Source organism: Xenia sp. Carnegie-2017, unplaced genomic scaffold (assembly GCF_021976095.1).
Source record: "Xenia sp. Carnegie-2017 unplaced genomic scaffold, XeniaSp_v1 HiC_scaffold_14, whole genome shotgun sequence".
Classification (NCBI taxonomy): domain Eukaryota; kingdom Metazoa; phylum Cnidaria; class Anthozoa; order Malacalcyonacea; family Xeniidae; genus Xenia; species Xenia sp. Carnegie-2017.
Window position 1 is genome coordinate 2,220,681 of NW_025813447.1, and position 14,689 is coordinate 2,235,369.

The 14,689-nt window shown below is 35.4% G+C and overlaps 2 protein-coding genes and 1 long non-coding RNA gene across 3 annotated transcripts; 1 reads left to right on the plus strand and 2 right to left on the minus strand.

Annotated features, from left to right (window-relative positions):
• Positions 1-1,008: 1,008 nt before the first annotated feature.
• Positions 1,009-3,186, minus strand: LOC124434855. The gene is made up of 3 exons (XR_006944927.1): positions 3,001-3,186; positions 2,054-2,180; positions 1,009-1,247 (listed from the first exon to the last, which is right to left on the minus strand). It is a non-coding gene; the product is annotated as an uncharacterized LOC124434855 (long non-coding RNA).
• Positions 3,187-6,530: 3,344 nt separating this feature from the next.
• Positions 6,531-7,389, plus strand: LOC124434679 (dolichol-phosphate mannosyltransferase subunit 3-like). Its single transcript, XM_046984563.1, has 4 exons — positions 6,531-6,689; positions 6,868-6,897; positions 6,968-7,045; positions 7,123-7,389. The coding sequence occupies exons 1-4, from the start codon at positions 6,570-6,572 to the stop codon at positions 7,174-7,176; spliced, it is 282 nt and encodes a 93-aa protein (XP_046840519.1). The 5' UTR covers positions 6,531-6,569; the 3' UTR covers positions 7,177-7,389.
• LOC124434678 (NCK-interacting protein with SH3 domain-like) lies at positions 7,267-13,771 on the minus strand. Its single transcript, XM_046984561.1, has 12 exons — positions 13,481-13,771; positions 13,188-13,294; positions 12,547-12,789; positions 12,342-12,465; positions 11,643-11,819; positions 11,452-11,538; positions 11,203-11,341; positions 10,990-11,070; positions 10,234-10,365; positions 10,065-10,157; positions 9,504-9,676; positions 7,267-7,666 (listed from the first exon to the last, which is right to left on the minus strand). The coding sequence occupies exons 1-12, from the start codon at positions 13,664-13,666 to the stop codon at positions 7,481-7,483; spliced, it is 1,728 nt and encodes a 575-aa protein (XP_046840517.1). The 5' UTR covers positions 13,667-13,771; the 3' UTR covers positions 7,267-7,480.
• Positions 13,772-14,689: the final 918 nt, after the last annotated feature.

A 14,689-nucleotide genomic window follows, 5' to 3' on the forward strand; every position in this document is an offset into this window, starting at 1 on the left:
GTTGTTGTTGACTGACGTTTCGACAACCTTAGCGGTAGTCATCTTCAGAGTCAAATGAGGAGTAAACGTCAGATTAGCCGTATTTGTTATCTGGTTCTTACGTCATTGTATTGTGTGTACAGGAAATGTGTATTGTCATTGTGGATTAGTGTGAAGTGAAATATTTGATTTTTAGTTGTGATGTGTGATTTAGGTGTGATGGTTTTAGTTGTAATGTGTGGGTGTCAATTGTGTATTGTCATTGTGAATTAGTGTGAAATAATATAATTTTCCTCGTCGTCAGTAAATTCTTGAATTTTGAGCTTGAATTTATGAAAATCACCACAAAGTATTCCAAAAACACAAAAAGATTTGATTTAAACCATCGTTGACAGTGTGTGAAGCACTTACTAATGCCTGCATGGCGCAAACGAGCGCTATCAGCAGTGTTGAAATTGAATTTGAATTTGAATTTTATTTATCATAAATTGTTTTTGTAACCGAAATGGTTAAATTAGAAAAGTTCTTATTAGTAAATTTTAAGTAATTAATTATTATACCTATATTTACAACCAATGAACTATTAAAAACTAATATCTAGTTACTGTTTCTCCTTATAATACTTTATGGTAAAAAAGAATTCTTAAAACGTTCGGTCATGCAACAAAAATGTCGGTAAGATCCACGGCTTCTTAGGTTGTAATTAGGAATTGTTCTTTTTGGCAAAAAAGAACAATGAGTCACTCATAGCTAGAGACGAAACTAGACTGAGGGGAGAGCAAATATTCATACATTTAGCTCTGCCTTGCTGACTTCTTTTGAAATTAGCATCGCACACAAAGGTAATCAGCAGGGCATTTTAAGATATGCTCTGTTGATTATGAAAAAACATGCCTCTAATTTATGTAAAGCAAAAACATGCCTCCAATGTATGGAATGAAAAAACATGCCTACAACAGTGATTTTTGGGCAGGCCAATGAGCTATCCCCTTGTCCTTTTTTAAAATAAACGTGAATAGTCACAGAAGATTTTAGAATTCAAAAACTATATGATAGTTATAATTTAACTTTTAATCGATCAGCAAATAATATTCAAATTCAGTTTTATATAAATTTACTGTATTGTTCATGATAGAATTATTTTCTGATGCAGCATTTAAAATTTGTGATGATAAAATCATCACAGGCTTTCTCACCAGCAAAGCAGAAACTAAATCGTTCAACACCAGTTTTTCCATTTGAACAGATGCACCTAGATAATGTTTTACCTAAAAAAGTAATAATTCATTTATAATTTAGCCTGCCTTGTTTATTGCCAAAAGGAAATATAGCTACTATTTTTTTGCATCTATGTATGATTGTGTTTGGCAGGTCTCCCTTTCGCTCGAAAATTAGGGGTGTTCAATTCATCGCCAAAGTATGGCAAAAATTTGCTAAATAGTTTATTTACGAAATAAAAGATGTTTACTGTGTTTGCACATGGTTTGCACAGGCTTATGCAAACTGAGGAGACCCTTGGGAGAACTCCAGAGCAGATGAATGCAAGCCCGAGACCGAAGGTCGAGGGTTGCACCTGCTCAAGAGTTCTCACAAACGTCTCCAAGGTTTGCATAAACCAGTGAAAACACGAAAAACATGTTTTATTTCTTTTATAAAATAACAATAATGCAATTATGGATAATTAATCATTTACAATTTCATCAATTATGGATAAATGCAAGCTTAAATTAGTGCAAATACGAATACTATTGATGAAGGTTTTAAGCACTGATTGTCAGCTCATTTTTCAGTGTTTTAGAACAAGATGAACACTAGATAAATTAGCCTTGAAAATTTGTTTTCTTTTAACTTTTACTTATGTAGATTGCATGTCATTTTGCGTGAAAAATCCGAGACACATACGTTCATTACAAATTGTTTAACCATAAATTTCACTTCATACTTTCAAGTTCAGTCGTCATAAAACATATTAGATCACAAAGCTATATATAACATAAAGCCAAAACAGCAAGCAATATCTCCATGCAGTTTTGATTATAACTTAAGCTCCTCTTCTTCTTCAAAGAAAATTTACCTGGTTTTTCGACATCTTGAAAGAAATCGACAGGCGATGTTTTCGCACAGAGGACAAATGCCAAAAAAAGCATAATGTACTTCAAAGAATTCATTTCGTCCTTGCTACAACATAAAGGTGAAAACAGCTGAAAGAGATTAAACATCATATTAAGGCACTGAAAACATAGTATAAGAGTTAGTTGATAACTTAACATTGCAATAACAAACCATGAAGCATGAGATTTAGTTTCAAGTTACACATACGAAACTCAGCCGGATAATTTGATTCAATAATTGATGATTTTTGCTAATTGATCTTCATTGAGATTAAAATTAAAATATATAAACCAAAATCATTTAAAATACTTTCAAATCTTTACCAAAAAGATGTTTGAAAAGAACGCGCAAAACTATAGATAGAACACAACTGAATTTCTTTTGACTTCAGTAGGTTTAAGAAGCCTATAGCTGAATGGCTTGATAACTTAGCTGAATCAAATGGCAAACTCATGTTTAGAAGAAAAATATCATGATCATAAAAAAAGACATAAATCGTGATTGCGCTCTTTACAAGATACACGGAATTTATGAAACGATATATGTCAGTTAAACCTATTAATTATATGGAAATAAAGTTTTAAAAGAATGCAAATAAGCTAGCACAAATACTAGTAAATATCAAAATTTCAAGATGAATAAATAATGAAACAACTTTTAATTGATTTGTTCCTAGCTGACAAATTCAATCACAAAAACACGTATGAACACTACTTACAAAGTCGAAAATCACGTCAAGTTTTATAAGTCAAATATTTCACATTTTCATATTGAATGCAAAGATGCAAGACATTGAAATTAGTTAGTGACAACAATAAGAATGATAATAATTTTTATGAAATATAAAATTTGCAGCAGTCGACTGATTTACTTCAGATCAAAATCAATAAATAGTAAAAAGTTGCTTACCTTGGCCAACTGACTTGATCAACAAAACAGACAAGACTCTACGAAAATAAACTGCCTGAGTGTAAATTTATGGATGATGTAGACACGATGAACTCTCGATGTAAATAAATTGCTCATGATTGGAGTTTTAGGTAATATAGCTAGCTGTGCATTGAAGGATTAAATTTTTTACTTGACGGCCTAGTGTTTGGAAAACTATCGTGATGAAATTAGGCAAATCACAAGATACGCAAGTTTTCAAAACAAATTTTCTCTTCAACTCTATGTGCTAATTTCAAACCGTTTTATTAGAAAACTGTATTGAAACAAAACTATAGCAAAAATGGTTTACAGAGAGAAAAAACATTTAAAAGTGGTGATAATTGTAAAGACGTCACCTCTGATGCGAGGCTTGTGAGCACAGTCATATGACATGCAATCTAAGCCAGGGCGTTCACAAATGCAGAAAGGGTTGAACAATTACTTGGTCAAATAACTAAAAACATTTTCAAATATTAAACAAATTGACGTAAATAATGTCAAATTTATAATTTTATTTGAGCTATCTTAATTTAATCTACTTCATTTGGTAACTATATGCTTGGCAGGCTACTCACTTGTATGCATTGCATCGCTATTTTGTTGCCGCATGTCAACACTGCTCCATGTCAACACTGCTCCATAAAGGTTAATGAAGGTGATCGTTCAATAAAGGTGACTTGAACAGTTGTTGTTTTACAAAATTCTCGGGACAGTATCTCATGACAGCGTAACCAGCTCTACCGCTTTAATCTGCCTCGTTCAATGAAGGTGACTTAAAGGCCTGTTAAGATACTTAATTGGTACTTAATTGGTAAAGAATTAAGTCAAGTGTAACTAACTAAATGATTACTTTAATGAGATACTTAGGTGCAATAATCACAATATTTTTTATAGTTCCTAATAGCTTTCTGTTGATTGTAAATTAACCATATTTAGTAAAGAAACAAATATATCCATACGTAATATCTTGTATAAATAGAAGTAGTTTAACCATTGTAAGATAGATCGTAGACAATAGACATTGACGTTGAACATTAAATGTGATCATAATAGTTATCTGTAATATCTCTATTTGTTGGTGTAAGTCAATATATACTAAAGAAGGTAGATGGCACATCACAAATCCTAACAGGCCAGAGATGTGAATATATGAATATATACTCCCCCAATAGACCTTTTCAAGGTTATCGCAGCCATATTGCAGGGGGTGCAAAAACATTGGGCCGAGCGCGCGGTCACGCATAGCGTCCATATATAATATAATAAATGCACAAAAATTACCCTTATACATATTGGCCATTTCTTTCAAAAATATTTCTCAAACTCGTATATTTTAATAGTCGAATTATTATTTGCGATTTTTTATACATGTGAGTCCAATTTTGTGGTAATCAAAAAGCGGAAAGTTAAAGAAAACATTTGTTTTCTTTGAACAACTTGACCGTCGTTTGAGCGATGTTCTTGAGTTCGCAACACACGCACATGTCTTCAGCAAAGTCATCAAGTATCACGAGGAACTATTCTACGACAAACTCTTATTAGTATTTCCAATTATTTGTAAAGTGACATTGCTATTTTTATTATTATGTATGGCGTCTTAACAGCCAGAAGAAGAAACAGCCAAGTATTAAAATACACACTTAAAACTGTTAGTCGATGGCAGGCCGGTGTGAAACTTTACATCGTACACTCTCGTCAACTCTTTAAATTCCAAAGGGACAGGAAGTAAAGATGCCTCAGATTTTGCTGGATTTCCATCAAAACTTGAATCAGAATACTCGGTGTCATAGGATTGATGAGGACGCTTTGATGTCGTCCATGTTTCTCCTCCTTTACGTTTAAGCGGAGTCCTCGATTGCTCGTACTCTGATAGCGTAATTAAAACAGAAGGATAATCCGTTCCGCAGTTATTTGGGGTTCTTCTTCCCAAGGGAAAATAATTTGAGCAAACGAAAGTACCTTGTGCACCAGGCTTTGGGTTAAAGTCATCGGCTTTGCTGTTTGCAATTTGTTTTCGCCAAATTTCAGCAAGTGCTTGATCTTTGGGCCACTTATGAAAAAGTAACTTTTCAACGTGAGACTTCTTAACTTGATAATCAGGATAGCGTTTATCACTATCGCAATATCCAACTGCACAACGCGCATTTTTTACCATTTCGGCTATGACTGCTCACAGCTATTCGGCTAGTTTAGGGTTTAGTTCGTTTGACTTGCCTTATGAGTTCCGCACATTTGCGAACTCAAGAACATCGCTCAAACGACGGTCAAGTTGTTCAAAGAAAACAAATGTTTTCTTTAACTTTCCGCTTTATGATTACCACAAAATTGGACTCACGTATATAAAAAATCGCAAATAATAATTCGACTATTAAAATGGACGAGTTTGAGAAATAATTTTGAAAGAAATGGCCAATATGTATAAGGGTAATATTTGCGCATGTATTAGTAATTCATATGGACGCCATGCGTGACCGCGCTCGGCCCAATGTTTTTGCACCCCCTGCAATATGGCTGCGATAACCTTGGAAAGGTCTATTAACGTTGTAGTTTCGCCCCTGCTCGTGGCGCTTAGCATACGCTACTCACCCAAAGTGCAGGGTCATTTCTTGTGATTTTGGCGCGCATGCTGTGAGCTATCAGCACATTCGTAATTTCATATTCGTATTCATTCATCTTGCCAAAAGAAATATGAATGAAGAGGCAGTCACCGTTTAGTCGTTTAGCTTTCTCTTATGATGAAGAGGTATTTCTCTTCGTACTTATGTTACAAAGAAGACAAAGATGTTTAAGGGATTTTTAAGCTGTTTGCCTCGTTTGTGAGTTTCAGTTTTGCAACTTTGTTAGCAGTTTTGTCATAAGTAACGCTTTAGCGGCAAAGAATCTAAGACTTCGTGTATGTTTGTTGATTTTCAGCTGCAAAAGATGTTTGTTTCCTTAGTAAAAAAAGACTTCGTTATCAAATGAAGGCAGACTATATCACTTTCCTCTTCTCTTGCTTTAAAATGTTCGGTACGATAAACATTCATATGACGATACATGAAACTACTCATGCGTATATGAAGGAATTACTGAGGTCTTACAAAATCAGTTAATTAAATATGCATTCGTGATTACAGAAACTATACGAGAATATTAAGCAGACCAAACTTAATGCAAGTAGTAATTTGCGAAACACCTAAATCCTGTTTTTCTTACACTAAAGCAGTCATAAAATAGTAAGTAAAATCCTTCCACTACTCCTCCTGGCAAAGGAGACAAGTCTGCTCAAAAGCAGAGAGCCTTACGCTACAAGTCCCGGGCTTGTGACCAGTATAGCGGAGTTAAAAGGTGAATGGGACACTTGCTTCAATTATAGAACTCAATGAATCACCCACTGCCCGCAATCATAGAACATCGTACAGTTGAATTACTCTACATAAAGTTCTCCGTTGAAATTTGTTAACCGTCCGCGTCTACGTAAAATCGCGTGCGCAAGTAGCTTCCATTTTTCTTCCAAAAATTCATTTTCGCCATATTCGATAAAAACATAAACATCAGTAGCGGACAAAATGACCAAACTTATGCAATGGCTTTGCTTCTTTGGCCTCGTTTTTACTATATGGATGACCCTGTTGGCAGATATTTTACCACTTTCAATAAGCAAGGACCTAAAAGATGTAGTTTTGCCCGTAAGTATAAAATTACAAGGCTTTCTCATTTCTGTTTATACCTTAACCTTGCATTTGGAATTCACACGATGTCAAACATTGTCTGCGTGGCAATTTTTTGCAGGGCAAAGTTTTTTAATATTTTGATGTTGTTATAAACACTGAATATTGTAAACACTTGTATTCATTTTTTGTCTAGTTCCCTATCTACATGGTGTTAGTTTTTGGGGTAAGATTAAGTACCAGAACAAAATTGCAACCGAACATAATTTCATATTGAAGCTGTAAGTACTTTTTAGTGTTATTCACTTATGGTAATTGGTTATCGTGTTCTCACTTTTAACGACTGTGAAGACGCAGCTGAAAGTCTTAAAAAGGTGCCAAAAGTTGTCGAGCTTGAGAAAAACTTCACAAAATCTACTGACATTGACTTTATAAAACTTTGATTGTTTAGGAGATACAAGAGGCTCGGAAAGATTTAACAATGAAAGGCTTTAGGTTTGACTAGGTCAAATACTTGTTGCATGGTGTATTGGGGCTCACAACATATGTATTTATACATTGGCAAGGGCTTTAAGATTCCATTAAATATACTATATAAACTATTGAAATAATTTATTGTTAGCCAGGCTCATACCAGCATACAGAAATATAAAATGAAAATCTATTTCTAAATTGGTGTATTACTTTTGAACCATAATATAAATACGATAATAATTTATTAAGCTTCTCCATTTGATGAATTGATATGTGTTGGTTAAATTATTGTGATGATCGATTAGTGCAATGAAGATTATTTTAGTGAAGAATGATCAGAACAAACCAGGAAATTTTTGAAGTATTTCTTTAACAACAAGATGATCTTTTTCCACATCTGCAGCTTCCTCCTTGCTAATTCTTCTCAGGCATTTACCAAGCTCTTCATGACGATATTTGTAGTCCCCATAATTTGTTGTCATCATGATGGAGTGTAGTAATGATAGATACTCTGTTCTCAACTGTCAACATTTAAAGTGTACATGCTTGTAAAGCTTTTAAGTTGCTATTTTCATTGTTTTAAATTTTGCCTTGAACAACATATATGCAATGACAAATATGGCCTAGGTAGTTGTTCCAGCATAGATGTAGTACTCTACATTTCTGTTCTGGCCTAGGTAGTTGTTCCAGCATAGATGTAGTACTCTACATTGCTGTTCTGGCCTAGGTAGTTGTTCTAGCCAAGAGTTAACTTTCTTGGTAACTGTTATAGCCTAGAGGTAGTTCTCTGTACAGTTCTTCAAGCCTAGCAAGTTATTTGCTCTAGCCAAGTAGTTGTTCTAGCCTAGAGTTAACTCTCTTTGTAACTGTTATAGCCTAGAGTTAGTTCTCTGTGCAGTTCTTCAAGCCTAGCAATTTATTTGCTCTAGCCAAGTAGTTGTTCTAGCCTAGAGTTAACTCTCTTGGTAACTGTTATAGCCTAGAGGTAGTTCTCTTTGCACGTCTTCAAGCCTAGCAAGTTATTTGCTCGGGCCAGGTAGTTGTTCTAGCCTAGAGTTAACTCTCGGTAACTGTTATAGCCTAGAGGTAGTTCTCTGTGCACGTCTTCAAGCCTAGCAAGTTATTTGCTCTAGCCAAGTAGTTGTTCTAGCCTAGAGTTAACTCTCTTTGTAACTGTTATAGCCTAGAGTTAGTTCTCTGTGCAGTTCTTCAAGCCTAGCAATTTATTTGCTCTAGCCAAGTAGTTGTTCTAGCCTAGAGTTAACTCTCTTGGTAACTGTTATAGCCTAGAGGTAGTTCTCTTTGCACGTCTTCAAGCCTAGCAAGTTATTTGCTCGGCCAGGTAGTTGTTCTAGCCTAGAGTTAACTCTCTTGGTAACTGTTCTAGCCTAGAGTTAGTTCTCTGTGCAGTTCTTCAAGCCTAGCAAGTTATTTGCTCTAGCCAGGTAGTTGTTCTAGCCTAGAGTTAATTCTCTTGGTAACTTTAATAGCCTAGGGGTAGCTCTCTGTGCACGTCTTCAAGCCTAGCAAGTTATTTGCTCGGGCCAGGTAGTTGTTCTAGCCTAGAGTTAACTCTCTTGGTAACTGTTATAAGCTAGAGGTAGTTCTCTGTGCACGTCTTCAAGCCTAGCAAGTTATTTGCTCGGGCCAGGTAGTTGTTCTAGCCTAGAGTTAACTCTCGTGGCAACTGTTCTAGCCTAGAGTTAATTCTCTTGGTAACTTTTATAGCCTAGAGGTAGTTCTCTGTGCACGTCTTCAAGCCTAGCAAGTTATTTGCTCGGGCCAGGTAGTTGTTCTAGCCTAGAGTTAACTCTCTTGGTAACTGTTATAGCCTAGAGGTAGTTCTCTGTGCAGTTCTTCAAACCTAGCAAGGTATTTGCTCTAGCCAAGTAGTTGTTCTAGCCTAGAGTTAACTCTCTTGGTAATTGTTATAGCCTGGAGGTAGTTCTCTGTGCAGTTCTTCAAGCCTAGCAAGTTATTTGCTCTAGCCAAGTAGTTGTTCTAGCCTAGAGTTAACTCTCCTGGTAACTGTTATAGCCTAGAGGTAGTTCTCTGTGCAGTTCTTCAAGCCTAGCAAGTTATTTGCTCTAGCCAGGTAGTTGTTCTAGCCTAGAGTTAACTCTCAAGGTAACTGTTATAGCCTAGAGGTAGTTCTCTGTGCAGTTCTTCAAGCCTAGCAAGTTATTTGCTCTAGCCAAGTAGTTGTTCTAGCCTAGAGTTAATTCTCTTGGTAACTGTTATAGCCTAGAGGTAGTTCTCTGTGCAGTTCTTCAAGCCTAGCAAGTTATTTGCTCTAGCCAAGTAGTTCAAGAAATAGTGTTTAACAAACAAATAACATCTACTTTAACAAAAAAATACCTCTTCACCAGGCGAAAGGTCAGATACTTTACGTAATACAATGTCAATCAACACCATAAGGTCCGTAGTGAAGAAAAGCCCTGAAGTACTTTCACTGGAGAAGATATCTTCATAGAACTTTAACAAGGAGTTTTGAATTGGGTTCAAGTTGCCAAATATATTCACGGGATCATCTAAAGATGATACACACAAAAAATTGTGTTACAACAACTTGTCTTTGTTCCGATGAATCTTATTGGCTAAAAGATCGAATTTCCCAATACACCATTCTTATTCTTAGTTATGCAAAGAGTTACATATGAAAGCTACTTATCGTCTATTTTCCCAAAAATTTATTGGTAGGCATTCTAAATGCAAAGCAAGGAAGAGAGGAACCTCTCTGAAGAGAGGAATCTCAGAGGAAGTACTACTCAGTTAAAAAATTATAATTACATTTTGATATTTTGCATTGTACAGTTGAAGTTCAGAGTTTAGAAAATATTGGGTGGTGAATGCCCCTGAAAGAGCATTTGCTCAAAAACATGAATGGGAAAGAGTTTTGTTTACAAAGCAACTACGTACCTTCCCTGTTGACAAGTAACATAAGTTTTTCCGTTAAAACTTTCGAAGTTCCTTTATCTGACAATATCTTCATCACTGTGTTGCTTTTCACATCTAAGCATATGATGGAAGATTTTAACTACAAGTGATTATTTTGAAAAGAACAAAAAAGAAAGAAAACTCATCTTACCTTGAAAATGCTGGTTGAACGAGAGGATCAACGTAACAAATGTGTTCACAAATATTTCTTCATCATCACTTTCACAAGGAGGATTTTCAATCATTGCCACCAAATACTTTACAAATTCCTCATTCAAATATTCTTTACACAACAAAAATATAACAAAGTAAATGGTTTGAACCCGGGAGTATCGTAAAAATATAACAGGTATTTTAATGTCAACACTTAAACTACCCACACTAACGTTCTGAGTTAATTACTTATGTTAACCCTCAGTGTCAATTACTCTTGTTCACCCTTAGTGCTAATTACTCACATTGACTCTCAGTGCCAATTACTAATGTTAATGACTCTCAGTGTCAATTACTAATGTTAATGATTCTCAATGGCAATTACTTATGTTAATGACTCTCTGCATCAATTACTAATGTTAATGACTTTCTGTGTCAATTACCAATGTTAATGACTCTCTCAGTGTCAATTACTTATGTTAATGACTCTCTGCATCAATTACTAATGTTAATGACTCTCAGTGTCAATTACTTATGTTAATGACTCTCTGCATCAATTACTAATGCTAATGACTCTCAGTATCAATTACTAATGTTAATGACTCTCTGTATCAATTACTGATGTTAATGATTCTCAGTGTCAATTAGTAATGTTAATGACTCTCTGTGTTAATTACTAATGCTGATTCTTTGTGTCATTTACTCATGTTTACCTCATGTGTTGAAAACTCAAATTGATTCAAAAGTATTTTACCATAATGGTGATAAGGTAGTGCTTCTCCAGTTGAATATATCATGGTGCACAACTGAGCTGATTTCAAGAGTTTGTCAATATCTAAAAATCAAAACATAATTCATTTTCATATCTAATTGCCAATATAACGAGGTCTGTCAAACATTTGGAAAATATGTCAGTAAGAGCAAAATAATGCTCTTATACCTACATATATTTAACTCATAAACTAACCTTTGCAATTAGTTTGCATATCACGTGCAAGCTCCACAGGAAGGACTGTGCAAAGTAACTGTGAAGAAACCTCGGCACCAAGACTGCAACAACCACAAAGCACTTGAAGCAAAAGGATACGTAATGTTCTCCTGGTTTCCTCAAAAATGACAACAAGTCATGCACTTCAATACTTTTAATGCTCAGATGGTTGTCAATCCAACACATTTGTTTGGTTTCACTTTCTCTTGCTTTATTCAATGAACTTACCATTTGATAGTATTCAACCATTGCATTTAGTGCATAGTATGAGTCATGTCTTATTGCGGCCAAGCAAACATTGGGATTAGCATCATTCTGAATAATTTAACAACAATAAAATCATTGTCAGTTAATATAAGAAAACAGCACATTTCCACAGTTCATCATCTTAAAAAGCAGTCTTACACATTCCAACATACCAATATTGATATGATGTCAGTCAAAAATTGTGATATAGTGTCTTCATCTTCGTGTAAAGCCCAGCTACGTTGCTGTGAGTCATCCTTACATTTTACCAGCTCATCAAATAGAGCCCTTAGGCATATACCATCATGTGTATTTAGCAGTTCTTCATCAGAAACACTGCAAGAATTATCCTAGAAAAAATAATTTACAAAATTCATCTCAATAAAGCCATTTAAGACTTCCTGCTTCGCCAAAGTGAACACAATAAATGGCCAGATGTATTGCTAGCAAACACATTATCATATATGCTCATTTTCCCAATCTTGAGAGCAACACCTAACTGGGAACAACACCTAACTGGGAGCAACACCTAACTGGGAGCAACACCTAACTGGGAGCAACACCTAACTGGGAGCAACACCTAACTGGGAGCAACACCTAACTGGGTGCAACACCTAACTGGGAACAAAACATAAACAAGAGAGATGCTCATAAGATTATCTTCAACTAATGCTCCCACTGAATAATTTTATTGCCAGAAAAATTAATGAGTTAATAAAACTATTTGATACCCATGGGCATGCCAGCAAATTTTCTTTGAGGGGAGGAATCAGTACAATTTCGATCTTGAATGACTTAATTTACTGAATTTCCCACAAATATTCCTCGACTGATTTTGCTGGCACCCCTACCTAATATGCTAATGCCATTACCTTGAAATAGTATAATGACTCTAAAATGTAGTCAACTTCTTTAGAAAGAGATGGAACACGATTTGTGATATGGGATAACAATGTTTCCACAGCCGTTATGCTTTTGGTGTAAGGGAGTTGAGTGCTAAAAGATAAAACCATTCGATAAATGCCTGCCCATCTTTGCAAGGCTTGGACACTAAACTAAAACAATATGCACAAAAACCTTATTCGAATTTGTTCTACAAGTTCACTACCAATTGATAATGGAATGTTACAATTGTTTGGAGGCATGGGTGCTTTTCTCTTCTTACCAACCATTGGGGGATCGGGAGCAGGTCTGTTAGGTTGCAGTGGGAAACCAAGATCAGAAGATACTGTTCCCATTCCTGATTGTTGCTTGTTTTGGGCAAGATTTTTCTCTTTTAAATATTCAGAAGATACTTGTTCACGTTGTTTGATCAATTTCCTGGTAAAAAATTGTCATGAAATTTAAAACTTTGCAACAAACATTAACAGCAAGTTTTGTTTCCTAAGAAATCTTTTGTTTTTGCAGTAAGTGAACATAGAAAAATTTGCATAGCTATAGCAAAGTACATGAAAAATACACTAGGTCCAATTTGCTGTGCCACTTGGGCAGTATATTTAATTAGATTACTGGCTTTGGTTGGCTGTTTCATTCAATACATTGTTCCCATTGGCGAGAAATGCAATTGACAGGCCGCAGGAATAAATGATAACCACATGCAAGTGTGGGACTAAAACATTTTAAAAACGTGGTTATGTTGTTTGTTCCCTATTTACTGAGGTTGCACTAAATAAGCAGTTTGACTACATTACTAAATGCAAACATTTCACAACGCTCACTGTAACTTCGCTTGTTCTTTCTTGTCAAGTTTGCCAGGCTTTTTAGAGTTTCGGCGAACGGCTTCGATTGCTCGATCGATTGAGTCAAGCTCGGAACTTTTCTCTTCCTAAAATGCCAAAGTGGAGAAGAAAGTTTAGTGGACATTTCTCACTATTCAAGCAACTGTGACGTTCACAATTAGGCGTTAATCGTTTAATTAAAGTGACGTACTTTAAACTAAGTGGTCGGATGTTGCAAACTGTAAAGTAAATAAAACTTTTTGACATAAAAAGTATATCGAGATAAAACATACCAAGGTAGTTTTTTGCTTAAGTTCAGTTAAAAAACTGCTGGGGACAAGACCTGTTTTGCCATTCTCCTGACATGTCATCAACCACCAGTGTTCATCGTGTGCTTTGACAAATTCAAAAGTTTGTCCTGTCCGTACTTTGAGTTGAGTCTTATCTCCGGTCTTGTAGTCGTATAACGATTTGTACATTACGTTAAAGAGCTCAATAGAACGTAAAAGCTTTCAATTTCAGCGAGCACCGATGAAAATAATCGTTGAACTTACAATTTCAATTTAATAAACTCATAAATATAAATAGCTGAATTTAAGTTTCGCGACCCTCCTGTAAAACGTCAGTGGTACCCCCCTGAAACATATATTTATGAAATGTATACACCATTAACAGGAGTATTTTGTGTTTGGCAACTTTGTGTGCGATGGTTTTGAATTGATTAAATTAGTATACAAATACATTTGTCTGATGTTTTGTGACAAATAAAAACTATTCTTGCGAACGGAACCTAATTTTTGGTTAATTTTCCATGCTGCGCGCAAATAGTCTTACTACGATCTTGATGTCTTAACTTAACGTCTGATAATGTAGAATAACGTCTGACAAAGTTGAACAAAGTCTTACAATGTGGATCAAGCTCTGACAATGTAGAACAAGGTCTGACAAAGTTGAACTAAGTCTTACAATGTACATCAAGGTCTGACAATGTAGGACAAGGTCTGACAAAGTTGAACAACGTCTGACAATGTTGAACAACGTCTGACAAAGTTGAACAACGTCTGACAAAGTTGAACAAAGTCTTACAATGTACATCAAGGTCTGACAATGTAGAACAACGTCTGAAAAAGTTGAACATCGTCTGACAATGTTGAACAACGTCTGACAATGTTGAACAACGTCTGACAATGTGGAACAACGTCTGACAATGTTGAACAACGTCTGACAATGTTGAACAACGTCTGACAATGTTGAACAACGTCTGACAATGTTGAACAACGTCTGACAATGTTGAACAACGTCTGACAATGTTGAACAACGTCTGACAATGTTGAACAACGTCTGACAATGTTGAACAAAGTCTTACAATGTACATCAAGGTCTGACAATGTAGAACAACGTCTGAAAAAGTTGAACATCGTCTGACAATGTTGAACAACGTCTGACAATGTTGAACAACGTCTGACAATGTGGAACAACGTCTGACAATGTTGAACAACGTC

Coding starts and splice junctions, on each gene's coding strand:
- LOC124434679 (XM_046984563.1), top strand. CDS start 6,570: ATGACCAAACTTATGCAATGGCTTTGCTTCTTTGGCCTCGTTTTTACT. Junction 6,898..6,967: donor ACATGGTGTTAGTTTTTGGG/GTAAGATTAAGT, acceptor AGTACTTTTTAG/TGTTATTCACTTATGGTAAT. Junction 7,046..7,122: donor CAGCTGAAAGTCTTAAAAAG/GTGCCAAAAGTT, acceptor TTGATTGTTTAG/GAGATACAAGAGGCTCGGAA.
- LOC124434678 (XM_046984561.1), bottom strand. CDS start 13,666: ATGTACAAATCGTTATACGACTACAAGACCGGAGATAAGACTCAACTC. Junction 11,071..11,202: donor TATGCAAACTAATTGCAAAG/GTTAGTTTATGA, acceptor TTTGATTTTTAG/ATATTGACAAACTCTTGAAA. Junction 7,667..9,503: donor ACCTTTCGCCTGGTGAAGAG/GTATTTTTTTGT, acceptor AAATGTTGACAG/TTGAGAACAGAGTATCTATC.